Here is a 27,610-nt window from a genome sequence, read left to right as displayed (position 1 = left end):
CGTGTTCTTCACGTACTGCCCTAGCTACTAGCAAGTCGATCTAGCTATCGTGTGTGTGTATGTATATTGTGATCGATGTACGAAGCTGCTGCTTTCTACATCTTGGCTACAAAAGTAATTGTCTGTGCGTCTACGTACGCTACTTGTCTGTGTGTCTGTAGCCATGCTTGGTCCTCCAAGGCTCCAATGTTAAATAACAAAAAGTGGTTGATGTCCTCGACACACAGTTTCGGCATTGTTTCCTTGGCTCCTTGCCATTATTTTTCTACCTATATTTTATACAATAATATGAATTTAACCAAAATTAACAATTAAGTAATTTGTTTGACTTCGATAAACCCAAAACAAAACATAGTACTCCCTCCATCTCTAAATGCCGTTGATTTTAGATCATTTCTAAATGCCGTTGATTTTTCTAAACATGTTTGACCGTTCGTTTTATTAAAAAAATCTAAGTAATTATTAATTTTTTTTCTTATCATTTGATTTTTTTCTATCATTTTGATTCAGTGTTAAATATAGTGTTAAATATACTTTTATGTATACATATAATTTTATATATATTTTACAAAAAAACATGTTTGACCATCGTTTAGTAATTATTAATTTTTTTTTATCATTTGATTTTTTCTATCATTTGATTCAGTGTTAAATATAGTGTTAAATATACTTTTATGTATACATATAATTTTATATATATTTTACAAAAGTTTCTGAAAAAGTTTCTGAATAAGACGAATGTTTAATCATTTGATTCAGTGTTAAATATAGTGTTAAATATACTTTTATGTATACATATAATTTTATATATATTTTATAAAAGTTTCTGAATAAGACGAATGATTAAACATGTATAATTTTATATATTTCACAAAAGTTTTTAAATAAGATGAATGGTTAATGAATAAGATGAATGGTTAAATATGTTTAAAAAGTAGTTAAATATTTAGGGAAGGAGGAGTATAATTTTGAACGGAGGGAGTACGGGTGGTTACTAAGGGTTGGGTTGGTTTGGTTTGGTTTGGTTTGTGGCCTAAACAGGTCTTCCTAAATTTTGTTATGCTAAATTTTGGTAATGTCATGCTAAATTTTGGCAAGTTTTGACATGATTAGGCAAGTTTTGACGTGACTAATTTGGCAAAACTTGCCTAATTTGGTAAGGTAAAGTTGTGTTTGGATTAAAGCCAAAATAACCTAAATTCATTTTTAGGCAAAGTTGTGTTTGGATTAAAGCCAAAATAACCTAAATTCATTCTTAGGCGTGTCAAAATTTGGCTTCAAACCAAATAGACACTAAACACTATTGAAATTGCTAAATATTGGTAAGTCTAATTTAGGCCTTAAACCAAACCAGCCCTAAGTCTCCTCCTAATTGTTTTTGCTTTTTTAGAGAAGGGTATTTTCTACCCGGCCTTCATATCCAACCAGATATATACAGCTATTGAGATAGGGAACTTAGTCCCGCAAACAACACAATCTGAAATTCGCTCTCCAAATATTGGTAAGTCTAATTTAGGCTTCAAACCAAACCAGCCCTAAGTCTCCTCCCAATTGTTTTTGCTTTTTTAAAGAAGGGTATTTTCTACCCGGCCTCCATATCTAACCAGATATATACGCCTATTGAGATAGGGAACTTAGCCCCGTAAACAACACAATTTGAAATTCGCTCTCCATAGAAGATTTAAACTCAGTACCTTTGGGTACTACTCAGATCACTGTAACCACTAAGCTAAATGCCCTTTCGTTTCCCTGAGTCGAATCATAAAACTATGTCCATTAATTTGTCACTTTCTTCTCAGAATTTTTAGGAGATTTATTTAATATATTGATCACTTAGTTAATAAGTTAATTGAGGTGAATTGAAGACCAACAGTAAAACAAAAATAAACAAGTTAATAATGGTGGAGTATATTCAAAATCGGAGGAACGGAGGAGTAGTACACACACAGAGGTAATTAGATCCAATCGCCACCACGCGAAATCAATCGTCCACCAGTTAGCTCATCGTCGTCGTCGATCAATACTCAATACACATGTATAATTGCGACGCGAACGGACGACGACGGCACGCGCGTGCGTCCGTCAGCCGCGGCACCGGTTGATCCTGCTGCAGCCGCGAGTGTACGGGTTGGCCTCCTGCATCTTCGAGACCCCCAGGAGATCGACGGCGTTGATGGCGGCATCGACGACCTCGGCGACGGCGGGGGCGATGGAGGGGGAGACGACGGCAGGCAGCTTCTCGGGCCGCGCGGCGTGGGCCGTGGAAACCAGGATCAGGCCCACGAGCACCACGGACACCAGCGCCACCCTCATGCTCGCCGCCTTCCCCACGCGCGAATGCCCTCTTCTTCTCCGACCAATTTGAAGTGGTTTGTTTTATTTGTTTTATGTGTGTGGTTTGTGTTGATGAAGAGGTGAGGATTTTATAGGAGACAAGGTGACTAAAAATGTCAGTGGTCGAGAGGAGATCGCTGCAGAGTTTAAATATCGCATTTGTTTGATTATGTTTAATGTCTTTCTATTTTAGCGAAAAAACATATATACATGTGTAAATTATGTTCTTTTGTACTCCCAATGTAATAAAAAAAAGTCACATGTTTATCTAGATTCATCCGTATAACTGAAATTTATATAGGATTAAATTTCTTTTGACATGTGCATCTAGATTCATCTGTAGAACTAAAATTTATATAGGATTGAATTTCTTTTGACATAGGAATTACGCTATACTTACACCGTGTGATGTCTGACATCAGCGGTACTTAATTTTTTAAAGCATAGGTCCCACAACTGATGTCAACCGTTGCAGGGTGAAGCGGGTTGTGGCTATCCACCCCATGGCTGTGTTTAGATACAAAGTTTGGATCCAAACTTCAGTTCTTTTCCATCACATCAATGTGTCATACACACGTAACTTAATCACATCATCTCCAATTTTAACAAAAATCCAAACTTTACGCTCAACTAAACACAGCCCATGTCCGCATTGGCCACCAAGAATGTCGCGTGTGCCTGCAAGTATCCCCTGGGTTTTGTTGGCGAGTATCCATGAAGGGAGTACCCATATATTTGTTGTTAAATTTTAAATAAAAAAGATTAACAGATGTAAGAAGATGCAGCAAATCACATTGTGCGCATCAGGTCCTTTTTCTCAAACCCCCTCGCAGGCAGCGGCGGAGGCCCGACCGCCGAATTCCCGAAAACGAGCACGACTGCATGAGGGGAGATGCCAGACGCGGCATACAGAGAATGAGAGAGGCTTTTTATAGGAGATAAGAGGTTGCTAAAATGTTGGTGGTCGGGGGATCATTTCAGAGTCGATATATGTTTGGTGTGTCATTCTATTTTGGCAACAAAATACATGCGTATATGTATTCGCGATATGCACGTGAATACGTTTCGTGCGTACACCTGCGCCGTATGTGTCTGACGTCGGCTGTGACGTACGCAGCCACGTGCATTCTTACGTACTCATCGGCGCATCGGTTTTCTGGAGACTCGAACGAGTAATCTTTGTATACTCGTGCAACTTGTCCAACTTCATGTAAAAAAGGGAAAAGCTTGTACAACTCCATACTACCAATTTGCAAAGCGTAGCTGGGTCTTACTCTCTCTATTTAAAAAAATCCAATTCTGAGCTTGAATCTAGACATACACTCTAAATTCAAACCCGAAATTATGTGTTTTTGGGACGGAGGGAGTAATTGTTTGCGTTTGAATTGAACTCTGTAAACTAGCCATATCATCTTGCATGGTGATTTGTAAAATTGTTTGAGAACTAAACTTGAGCAGAACTGGAACTTAACAACGAGAATGTGAAAATTTCGCACGAAAAAGTTAAAAATAATTTACTTCCAAATAAAAATTATCTCCATGTTTGATCGAGGCTCATCTTGATTTTAAAATAGAAAAAGAAAATCGATGTCAGCAAACCTATCCAAATCGAGCTCGGCCCATGAACCAAGCAACACGCCAGCACGGCACGTAATGTCTCCCTGACAGGTGGGCCACCAGTTGGGCTTTCCCGTGGGCGCAGAGCGGTAAATGCAGGGGTCCTCCACCATGCGGGCCCCACAAATATCCGGTTTACTCTCAGCCTATGACATGTGGGGCCCACCCAACCAGAACGTATTTGTGTCGCCGTACATAAAGCTGCAAGGCAAGCGAGAGAGTCGGAGAGATCACTACTACTACTCTTTCCCACTCCTCTCGCTTCCTTCCTCCTCCTCCCCTGCTTCGCCGCCGCGTGCTCCTCCGCCGCCGCAGGCGAAGCTCCAAGCCTCCTCCTCCTCCGGGCCGCCGGGTATGGCGGGGAAGCAAGGTGTGGGGTGGCGCCTCTCCTCCCGTGGTTTGGGAACGGCTCGATTTTGGTGCGGCGTTTGGGTGGGTGATTCGATCGATTCGACGCATTTAATTGGTTTGTTGGTTGGTTGATTGGTCTCCAGGAGATGGCGGAGATGGGCGCGAGGAGGATGGCGCCAAGGTCGGTCTCCCGGCGCTGGATATCTCGCTCGCGTTTCCGCAGGCCACGCCGGCATCCATCTTCCCGCCATCAGGTGAGGAAAAACAAAATTGAGTTCCTCCATCCCTTTGGTGCGTGTTGAATTGTTGATCCATGAATGAAGCGAGATGGGGAGGATCGATTTTTCGGTCAACATGCTGATAAGATGTTTACTAGTCGGATTACTTACTGTTACTGGAGATTAGCTGGTTTTGTGCTGCGAGATGGGAAAATTGTGATGATCTGACCGTAGCCTTGCCTGGTTATCCTGTTGAATTGCTTGGCCATAATTGTCCGCTCCTATCATTGTTTTGTTTTAGTAGTTTCAGTACCTTCAGTACTATTCGGAGGTTTTGTTGCGCGCGTCACTTGACTTCAATTATTAGGTACGGTCATTAGGCCATGTAGGAGTCATGCGTGCCGCTTTATTTTCAACTTAATGCAGCTGCTGTCGAACTTCGCTCGATAGTTCTAGAATAGTAGAGTTTGATATTTCCTCGATTCGTCTTTTATTAGCCTATAAAAGGCTAAAACAATGATGTCAAAACTTTTCTTTGCGTCAAAAAAATGTCAAAACTTTCTAAAGTCTTATCGTAAATCAGGAATCCCAAAACAATATTAATCTACTAGATGTGTCAGTCAAAACACTTACAATATTATAATTATATTACTGTATATATTAATAGGTTACGCAAAATGGTTCAAGTTGGTTCTTTCAGACACCCCCCCCCCCCAAAAAAAAAAAAAGTCAATAACATCACATGGAGAGAAGTGAAGTTTTTTCTAACATCAAAGATAAATGTTCGTGTGGTCCCTGCGATTAAGAAATATTGGGGTGTACTACAATTTATTTGTTAATGATGCGAGAACCTATTTCCAGAAGCATATAAAGTCTGCATGATGTAGAAATATTCTGTTTAAGACATTCTCATTGATTGGAGCCTTGGATGGGCATCCAAAAATGCACAAACGGAACTGTATTATCACGTTCTTTTGATATCCAACATATCTCTTATTTAATTCTTAGACCTTAGTAGTATGTTGATCATTTCTTTTTGTCTTCCAACATATCAGGCTGTTTTTCCCCGCAAAAAAAAAACATATCAGGCTGTTCTTATTTGACATTTATAATGCTTTATATTCATGTGTTCTTGCTTCTCGATCTGTTGCTGCTTCATTTTCAGGATTGGGCTATTCAACCCTTGGTTTTTGCTTTAGGAATGCTAACTTAGATATAGGATCCTAGGTTCAGTGTTCTCAGTTAATTTGTAGTGTACCAATTATAAGGTACTTGGTGTGTGTTGCATACGGTTTTATCTGAGTATATACACCTTCATTTGCAGCATCTGACTATTATCAGATTGATGATTTACTCACCACTGAAGAGCAGTCTATCAGGAAGAAGGTCAGGGCTATAATGGAGAAAGAAATTGCACCCATTATGGCAACGGTATGTCAATTCCGAAACAAGTATGTTTCTGGCATTATTGCATCCTTGAAGTTTTTGCCTATCATGTAAACCACAGTAAACTTGACCTCCTTTATGGAATCTTATATTATATTTTAAGTTTTACCTAGCAATATATTGCTCATAACAAAACTTTTTCAGAAACCTGTAAGAGCGCAGAAGCACTAATCTACTCTAATTTGATTAACTAGATAATATGCCCTTGACAAATTTTATTGGTCATATAATAACCTGCCTTTAGAAGATGACATAACCATTTCGTAAATTTGCTACTGCAGTACTGGGAGAAAGCAGAGTTCCCATTTCATGCCATTCCTAAACTTTCAAGCCTCGGTGTAGCTGGAGGCACAATAAAGGTAACAATTTCTCTATGATGCAGTTATCTTTTAGATCAGTCAAATTAAGTTCAGCAGTATTTGTGCATCACGTTCCTATTCAATCTGTTCCACGAAAAGAATGGAGAATTTACGTAAGGGATTTTTTTAGACAATCTACTCGAGATTTTCTTCAGTACTCTTGCTAAGATAAGCTTCTTGTTTTCAAAGAAGAATTAATAGTAAAGATTGTGACATTCAATTGCCTTTTCGCATGAGTTGCCGAGTAGGTAGTATTTGTGGATCAAACCCTATAAGCTTAAAGCCATTGTTTTTGTCATCTAGATAAATCTCAAATCAAAGTGTTTCTTTGAACTTGAAGGTTGATCAGGTTGCTCTTATTTTCTACTTCCTCCGTTTTACAATGTAAGACTTTCTAGCATTGCTCACATTCATATAGATGTTAATGAATCTAGGCATATATGAAATATGGGTAATGCTAGAAAGTCTTACAGTATGAAACGGAGGGAGTATCTACATAAAGAAATCAAGCCAAATTCTTAGTCACTCTTTATAATTGAATCTGTAGCATACAGCGAGTAATATAGCAAGTCAGAATAGGATACTTGTACCTTTAGGTGCAATGTATTCAAGAGATTGGCACCCTTGCTGAATTGAAATTGGCCACCTGCAACATTGATGTTGTTAGAGTTTGGATTGGTTTGTGCAATTATTGCATGCATTATGCACAAATGGTGTTTGTGTCTATGATGCTCTCATATGGATTTGGGGGGATGGGAACAGAGATGTAATAGACCAGTGAGTCAAGAAGGTCTGTATTTAAGTACAAATTTTGCCAGAGTGCTGAAGCTTACCCAGATATATGATTGTCTTTACATTTCTTATGATTTTCAATGCTCCAGATTTTCTCAACTTCATTGTGTGTGTGCCTTACTACAGGGATATGGGTGCCCAGGACTTTCAATAACAGCAAGTGCTATTACTATGGCAGAAATTGCACGGGTAGATGCAAGCTGCTCCACGTTCATTCTAGTACACTCCTCCCTTGCAATGGTCACAATAGGTAAAACATCTACGATTTTTTAATTGATACTATCTCATATAATCTAATTTGAAACTTTGCCAAAGTTGGTTGTGCTACTACTGAACCATGCTTTTGCTCTTCTCTGTTTTTTTTTTTTTCTGAAGAACAGCTCTTTGTGGATCTGAGGTTCAGAAGCAGAAGTACTTGCCATCCCTTGCTCAACTTACTGCTGTTGGTTGCTGGGTACGTGGAAAATTGTCTAATATTCACTTTGATTGTAAGCAACTCGTACAAATGAGTAAATGGCGCATAGTATCCACCTAAAATATATTTCCTTTCTGTAGGCATTGACAGAACCAAATCATGGAAGCGATGCAAGCTCTTTGATAACTACAGCAACCAAGGTTCAGCACTTGAGGATTTGAAGCATTATATGTTTTTTACTAAATAAAAAATCTCAAATATTTTTTGTCCAATTCTATATACATGTCTTGCAGCAGGGGAGCAGCAATGCATGGTATCTCATAGTCCATAGCACCCTAATATTTTTTGGTTCCTTCCAGTTTTATTAGGATTTAATTTTTTTTGTTGAACTCTTTTGGTTTCCAGCTTTGTAGTAACATAAGTGGAGAGCAAGATAGATACTGTAACAAAGTTGCTTTGTTGCAACTGAAACCCAAAGCCTGCTTTTATCTGCTGCTTCCATGCATAAATCAGATTAGATATCTTGCCTCACCGCTGAGTACCTATTCCACCTCCACATTTGGATAATATATCATGCTACCTCATTGTCATACTGTGCAGATCTAAAATTGAGTATTCTTGGTACATTTTTTGGATGTATGAACCTTTGATGGGTAAGCAAATAAGTAATTGTGCTTAGCATAAATTTTGTGGCTTATCATGAAACAGGTACCTGGTGGGTGGCACATAGATGGACAAAAACGCTGGATTGGTAACAGTACTTTTGCTGATGTGCTCGTGGTATTAGCTAGGAATGCCAATACAAAACAACTAAATGGGTAAACCATCAGCTTTAGATTCGATCTTTGGAATTGAAGCATAAATGACTCAGCTAGTGTTGCTATCTAATAATTCATTTGGCTCCTTGTAGATTTATTGTGAGGAAGGGTGCTCCTGGCTTGAAAGCTACAAAGATTGAGAACAAAATTGGTCTTAGAATGGTTCAGAACGGTGATATAGTTTTTAATAAAGTATTTGTCCCTGAGGAAGATCGACTGCCAGGTGTCAATTCATTTCAGGATATAAGCAAGGTATTGATATTTCATAGCATTTTCGCTTATACTGATACATTAACATGTTGCATAGAGTAATCCAGTCCTGGTACCAACTTTTGAGTGCCCAAACAGGTCCTTGCTATTTCACGTGTCATGGTGGCATGGCAACCGATTGGTATATCAATGGGGGTGTTTGATGTCTGCCATCGGTATGGACCAGTTCACCATTTTTTGGTTATTTATATGCCACATCATATGCTTTTTCACACTCTTCTTTTTTGCACGAATTGAAATAGGTATCTGAAAGAAAGGAAACAGTTTGGAGTTCCTCTAGTAGCTTTTCAGCTGAACCAAGAAAAACTTGTGCGAATGCTTGGTAACATCCAAGCGATGCTTCTTGTTGGCTGGCGACTATGCAAGCTTTATGAGTCAGGGAAAATGACACCAGGGCATGCTAGTTTAGGGAAGGTTTGTGAAATACTAGCTGGCAAAGGCTGCCTTTCTTCCTCTGTAACTAGAACTTTGTGTTCCTTTGATATATCAGTGATTTTAACTTTTGATTCCTCGCTCCCATTTAGGGTTGGACTTCCAGAATGGCTCGTGAGGTGGTTTCTCTCGGTCGAGAATTGTTGGGTGGAAATGGAATTTTGGCTGATTTTCTAGTTGCAAAGGTAGATAGACCTCATGTAGGATATTGAGATATTCATATGCCATCATTCAATACTTAATTAATGATTTTTATTATCTCCGTAGGCATTCTGTGACCTGGAGCCTATATACTCATACGAAGGCACATACGACATCAACAGCCTGGTGACTGGTAGAGAAATAACTGGGATCGCAAGCTTCAAACCTGCCGCATTAGCAAAAGCTCGGTTATAACCATCATTTTCCGAAGAGGATAAAGCTACAGCTCACTGCAATTTCTTCTCAGATTGCTACTACAGGAAGCAAATAAAAATCAGGTCCCCATGCACCGATTATTGGCCGGCTAATGCAGCATGATGCAGACCAAATAGACTCCTTGGAAAATTCTCTGGTCAATCTTGGCTGGCTAGAAGGCTGTGCCGTGCGAGAGGATATCTAACGTATCCGAATCACCTCGTTGGAATCGTGTCCGGTGGTGGAGGACAGCATGAATAAAAGCTCCGTCCTGTATGCCAAGTCTTGGCATTTAACTGTTGTATACATTTGTGAACGCTGTAAAATCTGAATAAAGGTCAAGAACAGTAGTGTCGAATTTTACCTCTTTCAAACCTACACTGCCTGTTCTTGTTTTGGTTTGTTTCAAGCATGGGTCCAGAGAATAATTGTCCTTTCTCGATTGTTTGCCTTACTCTGTCAGTAAATTTTCTGACTTTAGACAGGAAACTTCTGTATATCTAGCATGCGCACTGCTACACGTGCTTAAAAGATTCAAGACAACTTTTACGAATGAGGACTTCCTTGAAATATGATTTTCAAAACATAATAAAAAAAAGAGGGTTGGAGTGTCACTGCATATTGAATCCTAAGAAATGAAAAGCACAGAAAAAATTACAATTACATAGGTAACCGTTTGGATGGAGCACAGGGAAAACACAGGATTTATTTAGAATAGAGAGGCAGACACATTTCAAATAAACTTACAAAGAGCTTGGAGCTCATGCTATGCATCCTCCAAAATCCCCATGAAACATGTCATTCTATAGTAATTTCAAAGGAATTATAAAGATCCAATTCTTTATTTCAAATTGCTTCATAGAATTTTTTTTATATAGGATCCAAATCCTTTGAAATTCCTTTTTTTTCCCTTTGTTTTCGAGGAGACCTAAAACTCTCTAACAGCATGCTACATCACATCAGTGTTTGTAAGAGTTCTATAAGTTTTTTCATATATAGGGCCTATTTAGTTGGTGAAATGAAAAATTTTGGGTGTCACATTGGATGTTTGACCAGATGTCAGAAGGGGTTTTCGGACACGAATGAAAAAACTAATTTCATAACTTGCCAGGAAACCGCGAGATAAATCTTTTGAGCCTAATTAATTCGTCATTAGCATGTGTAGGTTACTATAGCACTTATGGCTTATCATGGCCTAATTAGGCTCAAAAGATTCCTCTCGTGATTTACATGCAAACTGTATAATTAGTTTTTCTTTTTATCTATATTTAATGCTCCATATATACCCCCTCCGTTAAAAAAAAGTCCAATCCTAGTGTGCCAGGTTCATAGCCAGAGTTTGTCTTTTTTTGGAACAGACTAGTATGTCTAAAGATTTGACGTAATGTTTTTAGGAAAAAAATTTAAAACTAAACAGAGCCATAATAGACTTTTCTATCTAGTACTAGCATGATTCTTCTGGTAGTGGATAAGTGCATTGCCCAGTTACGAAGAAGCGTATAGAGCAGTCACCGAAGCGCCAACGCGCAGACGCAGTCATACGCACGCAACAACCGCAGCCAAGCATCCGACGCTGACAGCCCCAAGAGGAACAGGAGGCGGAAGAAGGTTCAGACGACGCATTTGTTTGGTACACACGGCCTCGTGGGCTCGTGGCGCAGGCGGTGACGCATCATCACAATTCACGCCGCGATCCCCCCCGCACCCGCAACCCAACCCAACCCCACGCGTAGCATTAGCATTTCCCCGCGTGATCAATGCGACGACGTGTTGCGTCTCGCGGCCCCCGCCTGTGGAGTCTGGATGGCTGGACGGACGGCGAGAGAGAGAAGCCGCATGTGCTGAATCAGCAGCGCCGAGCCATCCACGTTTCATTTCCTCAGCTATCGCCTCGTCCTCTGTCATGTGGGGCCTACACGCCCAGCCTTGTACTAACAAGGCCCTTTGTTGCAGTTTCTAGTGATGGGTCTTCTTTCTTTATTTTCTTTCCAAAGAGGTGCCGTATTTTCTGTTTAGAGGTTAGGGCCTGTTTGGGAGCTATAGCTTCTAGCAACTTCTTTTTTGGTGATTTCAGCTTTCCAAACAATTGTCATTTTCATTGGAATTTAAAACTTTATAGTTATAAAATCTAGAAAATAATGTAGATGCCAGAATCTGAAAAATAACTAGATTTTATCAAATTCCTCTTCGATGGCTACTCACCAGCTTATTTTTAAATCTCAAGCACTCCAAACAGAGAGAGAAATATCACACTTTTACTGTTTCACGTTATGCAATATTTTAATATTGCACTTCTTATGTTTCCCATTATAATATATTTGATCTTTAAATAGAGTTATGCATGGATTCATATATGTATTTTATGTATATATCGAAGTTATATAAATTTTAGTGAATCTAAACGAGAGATAAAGATGCTCCCTCCGTCCCAAAATATAAGTATTATCTTTATAATGTGGAATGGAGGGGGTAACTCTGTTCTCCTCCATTTTTGTTGACAAGCACAGCCTCAAAGAAAAAAACTTTTATTGCTTTGAGTAAAGCGAAAATATAACCAGAGATATCCTCCAATTTTTTTTTCATGCAGAGTCTCGAGCCTTGTCGATGAAAAAAATATGTTAGAATTTGCCTTCAGATTAAGACACCATAAGTCCCAAAAAAAAAAGACATCCTCTTTATATAATTGAACCTTTGGATTAAGAAATCAAAAGTCCCCCAAAAGAGTTTTTGTAAAATGATCCTTTGTATTAAGAAACCAAAAGTCCAAAAGAAAAGAGCTTTTGTCTAGAATTGAGCCTTTGGATTTATAGTTAAGAAACCAAAAGGTCCAAACCGCACTTTATTATTAGGATAGAGTGGTGCCTCATCTGAGCCGAACTCTTTTTTACTTGCCATATTGCCCATGGCTTACTGGCTCAATGCCTTGTCTTACCGCACATCCAAATATACTACAATACCACGCATCAAAACAAATAGTACGTTTATGTACGTGTCCACGTCTCTTTCTTTTTCTAGCCTTTTATACTCCATATATACATCTACTCCTCCTTCCCTGTGTGGCCCACAGCTAGATATATCTGGTTGCCTACTACTCGACGTATCACTCACTGATTTGTGGGCCCAGATCGCGAAAGGTATCCATAGTAGGAGCATACTAGTAGTAGTAAAAGGGACTTTTTATATAGGAGTATTTGGATCGTGGAGTTCCATGTGTGGGCGCAGAGCCGTGGGCCCCAATCCGCACGCGATGCGCTTCCGCTTCTCCGCCCCCGATTCCTACCTCTCCACCCTGCCCATCTCTTCCTCTTCTATAAATACGAGAGCCCTTTCCATCCCCATCTCCTCCTCTTCCCCTTCTACTCCACACCGCACAGACAAATACTCTACGAGAGCGAGAGAGAGAGAGAGAGAGAGAGAGAGAGAGAGAGAGAGAGAGAGAAAATTTTAATTTTAGGAGAAAACTGTGGCCGCGTGCGTCGCGTCTCCTCCTCTCTTCTCCCCGAAGCTTCCGTATCGCGGCCGCCTCCTTCCTTTCCCCCTCTATCTATCTACTCCCTTGGAAATTTATTCGGTCGCGTGGGGTTTGGATCGGTGGATCGATCGATCGATCGAGCGAGCGAACGACGACTTGTGAGCAGGTACGCCCCTCCGATCCGCTGCGATTTTGAGTTTTTGACCACGGTATCTTAGGATCGGCTGCTTGTTGGGTGAGATTTTTTTGGTGTGGGAAAATCAGGTGCGTGTGGTTGTGGTTGTGGTTGTTGATGCTTTCGGCGGCTCGGCTTTGTTATGTAGAAAAAAAAATCAGCGGTTGCGATTTAGATACTTTCGGCTCTGTTATGGTGTTGATACGTGGTTGTTGATCGATTTTGGAGTTTGGCGTGGTAGGATTGATTTTAGTAGGGTGGATTTGGTTAGGACTTTGTAGTTTGTACTATCATGATGTGGCGAGTCCTCATCGATTCTGCATCAGCCAAAGTACATATGGTTGGAAATTTATAATAATTATCCAACATTTCTGAAGACGAAAATCAAGTAGGTGGATTCAGTCATAATTTAATAATGAATAGTGAGAATATAGATTAACATTTTTTTATTTTTCATATATTTTTTCTAGACATTAGGCTGTATATTATTGCCTGCCGGTTTACCAATTACTGTTCTGTATGATATATGAGGGAGGAGGAATATGTGGTAGATTTGATTAACTTGTAATATGGGGAAATAGAAGAGCCTTACAATTTACATTTGTAATGTGCATAGGAGAGCCTTTTTAGTGTGAAATCTAGATGGATGATTTATAATGTGCATAGGAGAGCCTTTTTAGTGTGAAATCTAGATGGATGATTTATGCTTCCGTTCTAGTTGGTTGGTGGTGGTGCAGATTTTATTTTTTGCTTTACTATAGAGAAAATTTATGCCATCAAATATATTCATTGGTTTTGTCTGAAGTGTTGATTTAGTGGATGAGCATTAGTACCCACTCCTGGATTTTTTTTTTGGGTGATTGATTTTATCGTTAGGAGAAATCTTTAAAAGTCTAAGTACAAACAGTTCAAACCAGACTGGTTGAATCCTGATGTTAGTCTAGCATTAGGGGAAAAAAGATTCTTAGTAATGTAGGAAATCTTTAGTCTGTCTCCAATTTGCATATCTAGGATGCTAGTTATTCTTTGAAACAAATGTAGCTGATTTAGAGATGTGGTCGCTTTGTCCGGAAAGATAAGGTGCAAATGCTTTTGCCAAAAGATCTAGAAATGCCATATGCAATTATCCATGGCATCTATTTCATGAACATATCTTCATCCAGTTAAAAGATGAGATTTGCACCTGCATTCATGAAATTCTGCTGCTCTTCAAAGCTCATACCACTTGGCTTCACATTATTTATACTCCGATGCATCTCCATTATTCCTTGTTATGTATAAAATCTGCTTCCATGATATTTTTTTGGCAATGATGTCTGCTTTGTTTATAAATTTTTGTACTACAAATGTTGGCAAAGAAATCTGTAGACCTGTAGCATAGGAAGGAACAATATGATATAAGATGTGGTTATCAGTCCCCATTTAATCTTTCGGTTTGTTATTCATGCGTTCACAATAAAACCTTTTGGTGTTTTGAATACTGCTCTTCCATCCTCCCATTTAATCTTTCTGGAAATTAAATACTTATAAAAAATTATGTAAGGTAAGTGCTGCAATATTGTATTAGACTTACATGTTACTGACAAATGATATTGTACATTTAGAACAAGGTAGAAATGAGCATTTATTTTTGTGTCAATATCTGCCTCCTACATGTTTTTACTGCCTGTCGTGCTAAATGTTAAGAAAAATATATCTTTAGGGAAAAATAAGGGAGAAGACATTAAATTAGTTTTGTTTCTGACTTTTCTTGAACCACAATAACTTTTTTAACTCCTAGTGTTGGGAACTAATTAGTGAACAGGGTGCATAATGGCATATTTAGTTGCCACACCATCTGGATTTTATCAAATATACATGTCAAATACATACATGGAGATCGTTACATGTGATAGGCACCATTGGCTTTTCAAACAAACTTATTGACAAAGTTCTGTATTCATGTACTTCTATGTTGTTCTAGCACATTTTGTTGTATATCATTGTGCCTATTCAAACTCCAGTATTTTTGCTTCATGCTCCTTACGCCAGTGAATAATTGACTAAATGTTGTGGTATTTGAATTGTAACAATCAGCAGCGCAGCACGTTCCACGAGCTAATGCATCATTTCATTACAATCTTCAATGTTGTGCGACACTTAATTAACGATGTTCGGTTTGTGATTACCAGGTTAAGGACAGGCATACTGGACTGACTGTTTTATGGCTAGACACCATGGAAACCATTCCCTACTGCCAGAGATGGTTCAACCCAATAATGAGCAACTCAACCAACCTCTGCCTTTAGGTAGCAGGCTTCATTATTATCTATTGTATTGTACATGTCTGAATTGTGATTAAAATTGTGTCCTATTTTGTTTTAATCTCAGGTCAGAAGTTATTTGTGCATGCTGGAAATGATGCAGCCCTTAAAATTGGCCCTTCATACCATGGGAATGTGGCAATTAGATCGAATGATCTTCCATCTTCAAGTCGAGTGGCACAATATTCAGGTCATAGAGTTAAAAACACAGGAACCTTACATAACTCCTATGTTCACTATCCTGCTGGAAGCTCTGGTGGCCATGTATCCTACAATCCTCAAACTGAACCTGTTATAACTTATCCACATAGATCTGAGGGAGAATTTGCTCGAGGGAGTTCCCAAATCGACAACAGAACTGCTGCAGTGAAACGAAAAAATCCTGTCATTTATCCAGAGTATAGCATCAATGGTGATGGTTATTGTGCCGGTAGCTCATCAAGTACCCAGTTCTCTAATTATCCACAGCCAGCTCCATTTTCTGAGTCCTTGCATCGTCAAATGCCTCCAAGTGTTGGCCCAATTAATTGGAATGACCAGAGCTTGGTAAATCAAGAAGGAAGTCAGAGAAATGTGAGGGCACGTCATAATTTTAATAATATTTCATTGGAACCTAGACCAGTCCATTCTACTTCGAATGTTTCCCAAAGTACATCAATGAAAAGGAATGGACCATCCTTTTCTACACGAATGAGAACTATGCCTTCAGGTTAGTAGTTTGCTGCTTAGTTAAATTTGCTACATGTGCGACCCTTATTTTTGTAAAGTGTTCTTTGCCAGTGTTTTATTTCTTATGACAAGATATGAAGAGACATCACTGTGTTGCTTCAACAATTTACATCTTATGAAGTATTTGGTTCATATAGTAAATGGTGGAACAGAACCCAAGGCATCTTAGTTTTGTTGTGGTTGCGTTTTATGACATGGTATATTAGTCATAGAGTATAATACTTACAGCTGCTTTTTACGTGAATGTGGATTATTAGTCCCTAATTTCCTTATTGATATATAGTATTTATATAGCAAGTTGGATTTTTTAAGTTTCTCGTTGTTTGCTCTCACAGCACATGTATTTAAATGATTATGTAGGTGCCTCTGGAATGCACTCTGGAGAAATGCCTTACACTATGGGAAGCAGCAACTCATCTGTTCCCGTCCCAACTTTACAAGGCTCTTCAAGCAGTGCAATATTTGCCAGTGGTGTCTTTGCACCTAGGCATGTTCATGGTGACACTGTTCCTAGCTACATTCATCTGCCTTCTGTAGCATCCTCTAGCTCTACAGCGATTCCCCATGAGGTGATCATTCCGAGCTACCAACCTGCTACCTCTGCAACTACCTCAACACCCATGAGGGCCAGTCAGCCATTACCTGTCAGAGCTGTTGCATCTTCTAGACATGCAAGGAATGTACTCATAGGGCATGCTAACAGCGGAAGGAACAGAAGGGCGAGAAGCTCATACTATGGTATTCAGCCTTTGATGATTGATGCACAGGTAGATTCTTCTCCATTCCTACTGTAATCAATATATATTTGAATTTTAATTATGAACTGAAACAAGATGTTATTTCTGAAGCAATTGATAATGATGCAACAATTTGCTCTCCGCGAATCAAGAGAAGCACAAGACCCCCACAGGGCCATGAGACTGGACATTGACAATATGAGTTATGAGGTAGAAGAGCTGGTTTTTGCTTACATGCCTCCCACCCTGGAAACTTGAAAATCTATTTTCTTAACTCTTATCATTTGCTGTCAACAGGACCTGCTGGCTTTGGGAGAATCTATTGGTAATGTCTGCACAGGCTTGGTGGACGAGAAAATCTCAGGTTGTGTGAGAGAAGTGATCTATTGCAGTTCTGATGAACAGCAAAATGATCAAGATGATGGGAAATGTGCAATTTGTCTGGTACAATTTTAACTGCTTGGTTTATTAGTTCCAGTTTCATGTCGAACAATTCGTTACCCTGTCTTGAAAAAACTTTTAGGTATTTCTGACTGATTATCGATGGGTTGTTGGCCTTTTGTGCAGGAGGAATACAAAGACAACAGTTTGCTGGGAATACTGAAATGCAATCACGACTTCCACACCGACTGCGTCAAGAAGTGGTTGAAGGAGAAGAACTCATGCCCAATTTGCAAGTCGGCTGCTGCATAGGACAAGCGAGGACAAACAACAATATGGTCCTCAAATTTGTTAGTATTTAGACCCAATTAAGTTGTTTCATTCTTTGTGCGCCTCAGCCATGTAAATAAGTAAGTTTGCTAACATTAAATTATTTTGTGTGTTACCATAGCTGATATCCTTTTATATGTATTAACTATTAAAATGCCAATTTTTAATTCATTTAATCATATGAAGTGGTTTACATTTTTATTCTGCAACCGAGCTCCCTTGTTGTACATGTCTGAAGAAGCAGTCGTGGAGCTTGAATGCGTAAGAGGGAGGTTCAGAAAGGGCCACTACCAAGTCATAGATGGTTAAGAGGTGGCTGTCTCATGAAAAAGTTTAGGTTTTATTGGGTCTTGGGCTCTTGGCCTATGTTAGCCCAAATAAAGCCCATGCTTTGGGGCCCTTGCTCGGTTGAGCTCGTTGCCTCCTTTGGAGTAAAAGAAGGAATTGTGCGAAATCGATCCTACAAAATTCCTGTTCCAACAGTTTAACCGCTGCCATTGACAGGGAACGGTTTGGGATGTTAACAAAATCTCTAGAGGTTGTGCCGCTCACCCTAATTGCTGATTAAAATCAATAGCAAGTCTCATTCCATCTAGAAAGTTAAAAGGCCTTGGACTTTGGATGAATGGTTAGACATCAGAGGTAGATCTCCTGAAGTTTTACCTCTTCTGGATCAGAAGGTTTGATGTCAGAAATCCTTGAAACACATCATACCTAATGATGGTGATGTTGCTTTAGGAATGCATAATCGGTTTCGATTTTACTTCGGCTTCAAGATTTGCAGATCCTTGAGCTACAGGGAGTGTTTGGTTACTGTTATATGCGAAAGATATATAATTTTACCGACCACATCGATGTGCCTACATGGGTAATGCTGATATACATGGGACACACGGCTGGTTTGACAGAGAGTGTTGGATTGAATGTTAGCATCGGTAGCAGGCTAGAGAATACCGGTACTTTGATGCGTCTCACTCCCAATTCGTTGTCAATTGGGTGTGCTATATGTTATCAAGCTGAAAAAAAAAAAGAAAAATCAAAGGACATCATTTCCAGCTCTCCATAATAATAGTATAGTATGTTGCACCAGCTACTTATTTTTCGAAACCAATGCACCACCTATTACAAAATTACTTCGGGAAATACATGATGATATGATTTTCATGATTTTCTTAGTTGCTTATTGACACCAGTATCATGGAAATCGTCACCTGCTTAGGCCAAATTTGCCGTAGTGATAGGGAACAGCAAACAACTACAGGTGAATTCAGTCACTCACTGTGTTTTGTACTTTTATACCTGACAGCCCAGGACACAGTACTAATTATTCTTTTAGAGAAAAAGTACCTCTTATTTTTCAGCTTAACAATGCAGTAATTTGTCCCAAATCATCACCCATCTTCATCTGGCCAAGATCCAAGCTTAGGTCCCCATGCATGCTTCATGTTCGGTGAGATTTTTTCAGTCAATTGGTTATATACTGAAATTAACTAATTAAAGAACAAACCGGTTCCCACAACGCATGTGAAAACGAGGTGACCCTCCTGGCCCAACAAACCACAGAATTGCACATTGTATCCAGCCTATCACTCAATCACCTCCTTCCCACGCAAAACAACTCAAAAATCACTGTCATTACGGCTCAGTTTGTCAAAAACAGGGAGGAGAAACGGAGAAGGAAACCAGCCCAGATCTTTTGATAGGAGTGGTTAACCCCACTACACATGCAGTCTATCCATCCATGCAAATGCACTTGCTGCTGGCTGAAGCAAAGCCCAGCTGTTAGCCTGTTCCACCTTGGCAATGGCATCTCACCTCTCAGGGTTTGGTGCCCTGTAACTGTATGCAAGACCAACCTATCTTACAGCTCACTCCTCTCCTCTCCTGACATGTACACACCCCCTCCTCATGCATGCAACCACCTTGTTATAAGCCACACCACATCACACACCCCTCTCATTCACATTGTCACACACATTACGATCGATCTTGAATTCTTGATCAGTTGAGTTGCATTGCATGCAGAAAGCTCATCACAAGTTCACAACCAATAGCAATCACCAAGTTTTTTTTTTTTTGACACTGTGACAGCATCCACCATGCAAGCCATGCAGAGACTTGTGCTGTGTCTTGTTGTGTCCATGGCCATCGCGGCGTCGGCTCAGGGCCCGACGGCGGCGCCGGCCGCGCCGGCGCCGGCGACACCGGCGGCACCGGCGACGCCAGCGGCGCCCGCGCCGGCGTCGACGAAGACGACGAACATCACGGGGGTGCTCGCCAAGGCCGGGCAGTTCAACACGCTCATCAGGCTGATGCGGTCCACCGGCGCGGCGGAGCAGATCGACAACCAGCTGAACAGCTCGCGCAACGGGCTGACGGTGTTCGCGCCGACGGACAACGCGTTCACGTCGCTCCCCTCCGGCACGCTCAACTCGCTGTCCGACCAGCAGAAGAACTCGCTGGTGCAGTACCACGTGCTGTCCACGCTGATCCCCATGTCGCAGTTCGACACCGTCAGCAACCCGCTCCGGACGCAGGCCGGCAGCAACTCGCCGGGGCAGTACCCGCTCAACGTGACGGCGGAGGGGCAGCAGGTGAACATCTCCACCGGCGTCGTCAACGCCACCGTCGGCAACGCGCTCTACACCGGCGACAACCTCGTCGTGTACCAGGTGGACAAGGTGCTGCTCCCGATGGCCATCTACGGCACGCCGGCGCCCGCGCCCGCGCCGCTGTCGCCGGCGACGAAGAAGAAGGGGAAGACGCCGGCCACGTCGGTCGCCGACGCGCCCGAGGCCGCCGACGCGACGCCGGACGCGACGACCCCGTCTCTCGCGGCGGCGAGGGTGACGGCCGGTGCTGGTGTCGGGGTGGTTCTTGCCTTGGCGAGCGTCTGGTTGGGGCTGTGACGATGAGGTTGATGACAAGTTTGAGCGAGATCTCTGTATTGTACGCGCCTTCCATAATTTTTTCTGTTGTTTTTTTTCTCTCTTAATTTTTTTTGTTGTTGAAAAGGTGTTCTTTTCTTAATGTTCTGTCCATTTTTGGTTGAATTATTGCTCGTCATATCATTACCATTATTATTGTAATTGCTAGGAGTATGTAATGTATCATTGGATTCCCATTTTTCTGTAATGTAATGGTACTAAATAAACATGAGTTGTGCGTAACTGAACTGAAAAGATCATCAGATGAACCACACACAGTTCAGTACATCACCTGTTGGAGTATACACTCAGTGAAGAAAAAGATAGCGAACGCATCGCTTTCTGTGGCTACAATTTAGAGGGAAAAGACTGCATAGTTAGGAGTACACATAGAATCTGCCTTACTAAATTTTGTTGTTATTAAATTATTTTTAGAAAGTACAAACGCAAGCGCTCACACTCACCCCTGTGAACGCACACACGCACACCCTACTCCTATAAACACCTCCAGAAGACTAGGCTGGCATGTCTTAAAATTGACGAAGTTACCAGGGGAGCCTCGCTATCGACGGTTACGTTGTCTATCACTGAAAGAATAATTGGTAAAGTAGTAAATTAAACATTGGTAATTTCAGAAATTTCTTCTCACGAAAGATTAATCGAAATTTGGTTAGATTTCAAACAAGCACAATTAACGCTACCAAAATTCGGAAAAATAAAACGTAGTAAAACTTAGTATCACCAAAACTTAATGAGGTTGGCTTTAGTAATAAAGTGGAACAAAGTTAAACGACATATTTGCAAAAAAAAAAGTAATTTGTGAATAAAACGTTTATATATGTGTTCGTAGCGGCCTAAAAGCATAGGCGACCTAAAAGCATAGGTTAGGTTAAAAAAAAACTTCGATGAAAAAAAACCCCCTAAAAATCAGCTTTAAATTTAAATTTAAATATTAAATTTTAACTGATAAGTATAAGTACAAGAATAAGTATAAGTGAAAAGATGAGATAAACCATTTCGTCTTTGACTGTTGACACTGAAAAATCCATTCCCAGCCCACTTCCTCCCATTAAGAAACGACTCGCCAAGGCCCAAGAGCTTCTACTGTCACATTCACAGTGCGGAAGCCCGCGAATCGACGCGCGGCGAGCCGTTGTGTGGTTGCGCCGCGCTATTTCACCGGCTGTCACAGGGGCGGACCGCGGACCGGCGGATCGATCGGTTCTCTCTCTCGGCCCGGGCTGTTCGGCACGGCGGATTTCCATGGCCATCTCCGCGGCGCGCGCGGGAGCGGGTGCTTGCACCGGGTTTGCATCGGCGGAATCACGCCTGAAGAAAAGGCATTGTTTGTGTGGGCCGCCCGGGAGGATATCCCATTTGTTTTTCTTAATGGAACCAGCACAAGAATATGCTTATTCATTGAATATAACAAGAGAAAAATATAACCTTTAAGGATAAAGAAAAAGCGAAAAATAAGAAAAGATGTACACTATACAAACTGCAGGATGATCTCTCCAAGGCGCTTGGCACCTGCTAAGGCCCACATGCCAGCCTCTTCTTTTATCTTTGAAAGGAGGAACGAGGTTGTGGCTTCCTTATGATCAAATATCCTCCTATTTCGCTCCTTTCAGACTTCCCATACGATGAGTAGAATCAGGGTGCAGAGTCTCTTCTTGGGACACCAGACACAGAGGCCAGCATTTCCCACCAGTCTTTTACCGATTGCACCACCCCGAGCGTCGGGGTTCCAGCTGGTGAAACCCTACCCATGTCATAACGAGGTTCCAAATCCTTCTCGTATACCTGCACTCGGCGACGAGGTGCAAAGTTGTTTCATCTTCTCTTCGGCAGAGATGGCACCTGCCGTTATTTTGCCAACCGCTGGTCGCAAGCAGGTCAGAGGTCCAAACTCTATTTTGTATGATAAGCCAAGCGTGCAGTTTGAATTTCCGGGCGTCCGTACCTTCCAAATTAAGGAGTCAAAAGTTGTGTCAGATCCCATTTGTTTTGGAGCTTGGAGAAATAGAGAGTGGATATCCCACGCTCTCGTCGGGTAGCGAGCAAGCCAATTAGGCCTCTCACAGTACAAGCTATGGGGCCCGTAAACCTAGCCCAAAAGGTTGGCCCAAAGACACCCACCCCACAGTGCAAGCACCCATATATGTGTGGCTTAATTGGATATAGACACAAGTGAAGGAAACGAAGCCCACAGTGGGCGTGACCTACTTGCGCGAGGTCACGGGGAGCGGCACCAAATTTATTCCGCACCTACCCTCTCTTCGAGCGCTTCGTCTTCAGTCTCCACGCACCCCTCGGCCCTCACTTTCGCTCTCTCAGTCTCTCCAGTCTGTGCGCCGCCGCGCCTCCTCCCCGTCCGGTGCCGGCTCCGCTTCTCCTCGCCACGCCACACTGCTTCTCCTCGCCTCGCTACGCCTCCTATTGCCTCGCATCCCGTGCGGCGGCGGCGAATGCTGCTCTGGCGGCAGCGAGTTGCGCCGGGCGCCGGCGCGGGCCCCTGGATTCGTTGGCGGTCGTCGGGAGACGAATCGCCCGAAGACCCCGGAGCCAGCCACGCCTCCTCGCCCCCTCAAGAGGCTCATGGAGATGAGGAGAAATCAAAGGCCAAAGGAAGAAGGAGTTGTTTTTGTGTGATTTGATTCCTCTTTGTTGCAGGGAAGTAGGAGGAGGAGGAGGAGCAGGAGCAAGCCATGGAGGAGCCGGCGGTGGTTAGGAAGGCACGGCCGAGGAGTTAGGAGGCGGCGTAGAGTGCCACGACGGCGGCCATGGTGGGGAGCGGGATGATTTTTTTTATCTGTGATGATTTTTCTTCCTTTTTCTTTTTCATCTGGTTGAATCCGATCTGTGATGACTTCAATTTCTTGCTCGGCTTCCGCTTCTCTAGCCTTCTCTTCTTCCTGGTCTTCTCCACCACGACACTTCTCGAGGGCGATTCGGGGATTTCTTCTAGGGGAATCGGCGCGAGGGCACGGGGCAGCGAAGAAACGTTGCCCACAGCGCGCATACCTCTGCGTCACTCCTCTGCCCCGCGCCTCGGTTTCTTGCCGCGCGTGGGTTTACGAGAGAAGGAACCGCGCGCCTCAGCTTGGGGGCGAGGCGCTCTGGTGGGGGGCGCCGGGCGCGCTCTCGCTCCACGTACGCATGAATCCAACGTGGAGGGGCGTAGCACCGGTCCAGCTCACCGCACTATGACCGGCCTTAAGCTCTTCCTCTTCTTATCATCGGGGGAGTACTGTACTCGTGCTGAACAGCTGCAGCTGTTTTGCTGCTTCTCGTCGTTTCCGGATTTCCACGCAAAACCGTGTGCTCTGCTGTCGCCACTCGCCGTCGTCCACTGTATCCGCCTGTGTTGCACGACCAAAACAGGGAAACCGCGCTGCATGACGGAATCAGCAGGAAATTAACACATGCGTGCAAATGATGCAGTGCCTTCGGTTCCAAGAGAACCAACCAAGTGCATCCTCCTTATCGCTGCATGCAGCGATCTTCAACTAGACACGCCCATCTCCTTGTGTTTGCCACTTCGCCAGAAACCCAAATTAAATTCCATCTCTAGAGAGCTCAGCGCCATCCCGGCTAGCTGGACGGGTGATCTGATCCCAACTTGACATACACAGCAGAGCAAATTACACGGGGGGCAGATCAACTTTGCCGCACACGAACAAGCGAGAGCTTTTCTGTCGTGGAGAGACCAATATTTGTTTAAACAGTAGAACGATACGTTTCGTATAATTCTTTTTATACAATTTGCTTCAAATATTAAATAATTTTCTTTTAAAAATTTTAAAATAATTATGTACTACTAGTAACTAGCACTCCCTTCGTCTTAAAAAAATATAGTAACCTATATGTCTAGAATCGTACATTAAGAACGTAGGATACGTCTCATCTAAGTTACGATATTCTAGAACCGAGATAGGGTCTCGTTTTACATCTTCGTACGTTGGATTCCATCTCCCGCCAATGCCACTTTGGTTAGCAAAACGGTCGCCCCGCTCCGCCGTTTTTCCACCGGTTTTTCATCTGCGCGCTGTACCTCTGCACGTACGTACGCCGGCGCGCCGATGGGCTTAACTCCAGCCGACATGCATATGGCAAGTTGGCGTGCGCGTGGGTGGGCGTCAAGTTTGAGGACGCGAGCCGGTCCAAAACTGGAGGAGTAACTACGATCGGTGTGGATATGCACGACACCAAGCTGAGCACGAACGGTGAGCGTGGCCGTCGTGGATGTACTACCGGACACCGTGCCAAAAGCCCAAAAGAAGGAAGAGCGAGCAAGCAAAGCAGTCTGTCTGGGTAGAGGCAGAGCAGTGCACCACGTGTACGCAGCTATGGTGCAGATAAAGATCCCCCGACCCGACCCCGTGGTCCCGCGTTACTGTCACAATGCATGCTGCATACATGGATCACTGTAGGCCACCAGTATTTTCTCTGCAACCAAAATAAAAAAGAGAGTATTTTATGAACAAAACAATCCCAAATATAGGTTCTTTTTTCACGTGATCTGAAAGCCCGTGTGTGTGAGAGCAAAGTGCTATAAATTATAATACACTATTACTTAAAAATAACACATAGAATTAGATGGTAAGACAAAGGAGATAAGTCATGAAAGATAAGATGAGCCATATAAAATGGTAGGTATAACCTCCACACAAAATTTTAAAAAAAAAGTTAATTAGATAAACAAATAACATAAAATTATTGAGATTAGTATGCTAAAGATAATATAGATATCATATATTTTCTCTATCCCATAAAAACCGAATCTAGATATATGTCTAAATTAATATTGTCATATTTAATATTAGTTAAAATTTTACGGGAGAGCGAGTATTAGACATATCCTCTCTTATCTTCAACAAATTAGATGTGATAACTAAGCCTTTAAAACTTGCCTTGGACAAGACAATAACCGACATTGCTCCAGCTTTATAAACGCCTCCCCTTACATCTCACACTTCTTCACTCCACCACAGGTTCAGCTCACCTCCTCCCGTAAACAACTTCCACACAGAGATCGCCGACCACCATGCCGCCGTCGCCGCACCCGCCTCACCGCAACGGCAACCACGTCCCGGCGCCGTCCGGCGAGTCCTTCGCCAAGTTCTACGAGTGCTGGATCTCCGAGCAGTCCCGCGACCTCGCCGCGCTCCGCTCCGCCGCGTCGGCGGCGACGAACCCCGCGGCGCCGCCCGACGACGCCGAGCTCCGCCGCCTCGTCGACCGGGTCCTCGGCCACTACGAGCACTACTACCGGACCAAGTCCGCCGCCGCCTCCACCGACGTGCTCCGCATGTTCTCCCCGTCGTGGACCTCCACCACCGAGAACCTCTACCTCTGGTGCGGCGGATGGCGCCCCACCGCCGCGCTCCACCTGCTCTACTCCAAGTCCGGCGCGCAGCTCGAGACCCAGCTCCCGGTGTTCCTCGCCGGCGGCGGCCTCGGGACCGGCGACCTCGGCGACCTCTCCGCCGAGCAGCTCCAGGCCGCTGACCAGCTGCAGCGGATAACCATCAGCAAGGAACGGGAGATCGAGAACACCGCCGCGAACGCACAGGTGAGTGATGGTTTTGTTCTTTCATCAGTGAGGTGAGCTCGATCAGCATCCGGATGCAAACGTGAGCAATGCAGGAGTCGTTGGCGACGGTGAAGATGGTGGAGCTAGCCGGAGGCGGCGGGATGGACGCGGAGGGGATGGAGATGGAGATGAGGAGCAAGGCGGACGGGATGAGGCGCGTGCTGGAGATGGCGGACGGGCTGAGGATGGAGACGATGAGGGAGGTGGTGGCGCTGCTCCGCCCGTCGCAGGCCGTGCACTTCCTCATCGCCGCCGCCGAGCTCCACCTCGCCGTGCACGAGTTCGGCAGGCGCAAGGACGGCGACGGCGCCGCGTCGCCGCCGCCGGCGTGACGCGTGCGCGCTCGTGTCGTGTCGTTGCCGTTCCAAGTGCGCGGCGTGGTCTCCGATGCGTAGGCTCGTCGTCTAGCTCTGGTCAACTCAAGTCGTCGCGATAAGCTTTGACCGATATTTATTTATGCAGTACTCGTACCCTAGTATTTCTCTCTCTCTCTTTTTTTTCTGCGATGAAGCCGATGATACCTGTAGGGTTTTTTTTTTTCTTTCTTTTTTGCGTTTGCATGTGATGGAATTTTACTACCGTACTTTGGAGCAGCTGTTTCTATATAGACAGTGAGCTAACCTGCGTGATATTTCTAATCAATTCGGGAAGGGAAGGATAAAATTGTTTTTTGTTGCTATGTGTTCGAATCTTAATGTTAATCACACCGCTTAACCAAATGTCTTCTACAGAGTAGTCCCTCCGTCCCGAAAATTTTCTTCTTCACTGAGAATACCAAGTTTATTTCTCACCTGCATTTTAGATTCTCATCGACTTGCACTTAGCCAAGAATCTGTTACACGAAGAAGGGCAAATTTACATGTATTTTCTTCACAGGGAGATTTGTAATAATGACACTGTAAACATTAACCTTTACTATAATGACACTGGATCCATATTTCATAGACACAGATGGGCCCATGTTTGCAGTCCCAATATTACAATTTTAAGGATAAGGGAATTAATATATACAACGTGTCGAAATTTTGAGTCAATTTGCCAACTATGGATAAAAATTTACAAATTCAAAAAGAAACTTGTTGCCCGACAGATCAGCCCACACAAAGTTTGAAGGCTAAAAGCCCAATCTGGGGGGCGCAAGAATTCCAGCCCAAGTTATAAAAAGGAATAAGTTCACTTTGGGTCCTCTATTTGTCACCCAGTCCGATTTTCGTCCCTTGACCGCAAAACCGGGTATGACCCGTTCCCCAACTTACGAACATAAGGTCCTAAGGCGGTTTAGCTAGCGGTTTTGGCTGACGTAGCACATACGTGGCAGGTTTAACTAGGTCTTCGTCCCACGTGGTATTGACGTGGCGCTTACGTGGCAATTATATCTCGGAAAAATAATAAAAAGCGTGGCCCGCGCATGTCAGCTGCACAAAAAATAATTTAAAAATGGTGGGGCCCACATGTTAGCTGCACAACAAAATAAATATGGTGGGGCCCACGTGGGCCCCACATGTCATTCCC

The 27,610-nt window shown here is 42.9% G+C and overlaps 4 protein-coding genes across 4 annotated transcripts; all 4 read left to right on the top strand.

Moving 5' to 3' along the window:
* The first annotated feature begins 4,183 nt into the window (after positions 1-4,183).
* Positions 4,184-9,885, top strand: LOC127759832 (acyl-coenzyme A oxidase 4, peroxisomal-like). The gene is made up of 13 exons (XM_052284051.1): positions 4,184-4,321; positions 4,446-4,556; positions 5,845-5,951; positions 6,248-6,325; positions 7,244-7,367; positions 7,498-7,571; positions 7,673-7,732; positions 8,241-8,350; positions 8,443-8,602; positions 8,699-8,775; positions 8,863-9,034; positions 9,145-9,237; positions 9,320-9,885. The coding sequence occupies exons 1-13, from the start codon at positions 4,306-4,308 to the stop codon at positions 9,446-9,448; spliced, it is 1,311 nt and encodes a 436-aa protein (XP_052140011.1). The 5' UTR covers positions 4,184-4,305; the 3' UTR covers positions 9,449-9,885.
* Positions 9,886-12,801: 2,916 nt separating this feature from the next.
* LOC127777765 (E3 ubiquitin-protein ligase MBR1-like) lies at positions 12,802-18,717 on the top strand. The gene is made up of 8 exons (XM_052304386.1): positions 12,802-13,086; positions 15,267-15,383; positions 15,466-16,107; positions 16,488-16,894; positions 16,976-17,074; positions 17,162-17,308; positions 17,432-17,655; positions 17,804-18,717. The coding sequence occupies exons 2-7, from the start codon at positions 15,299-15,301 to the stop codon at positions 17,555-17,557; spliced, it is 1,506 nt and encodes a 501-aa protein (XP_052160346.1). The 5' UTR covers positions 12,802-13,086; positions 15,267-15,298; the 3' UTR covers positions 17,558-17,655; positions 17,804-18,717.
* Positions 18,718-19,488: 771 nt separating this feature from the next.
* On the top strand, positions 19,489-20,745 carry LOC127777777 (fasciclin-like arabinogalactan protein 11). Its single transcript, XM_052304397.1, has one exon. It carries the CDS (start codon positions 19,675-19,677, stop codon positions 20,482-20,484), a length of 810 nt encoding a protein of 269 aa, XP_052160357.1. The 5' UTR covers positions 19,489-19,674; the 3' UTR covers positions 20,485-20,745.
* A 4,717-nt stretch (positions 20,746-25,462) lies between these two features.
* LOC127769911 (protein DELAY OF GERMINATION 1-like) lies at positions 25,463-26,777 on the top strand. The gene is made up of 2 exons (XM_052295574.1): positions 25,463-26,077; positions 26,152-26,777. Exons 1-2 carry the CDS (start codon positions 25,550-25,552, stop codon positions 26,428-26,430), a joined length of 807 nt encoding a protein of 268 aa, XP_052151534.1. The 5' UTR covers positions 25,463-25,549; the 3' UTR covers positions 26,431-26,777.
* Positions 26,778-27,610: the final 833 nt, after the last annotated feature.

This window comes from Oryza glaberrima, chromosome 1 (genome assembly GCF_000147395.1).
Source record: "Oryza glaberrima chromosome 1, OglaRS2, whole genome shotgun sequence".
Classification (NCBI taxonomy): domain Eukaryota; kingdom Viridiplantae; phylum Streptophyta; class Magnoliopsida; order Poales; family Poaceae; genus Oryza; species Oryza glaberrima.
This window is presented reverse-complemented; position numbering and strand designations above follow the sequence as displayed.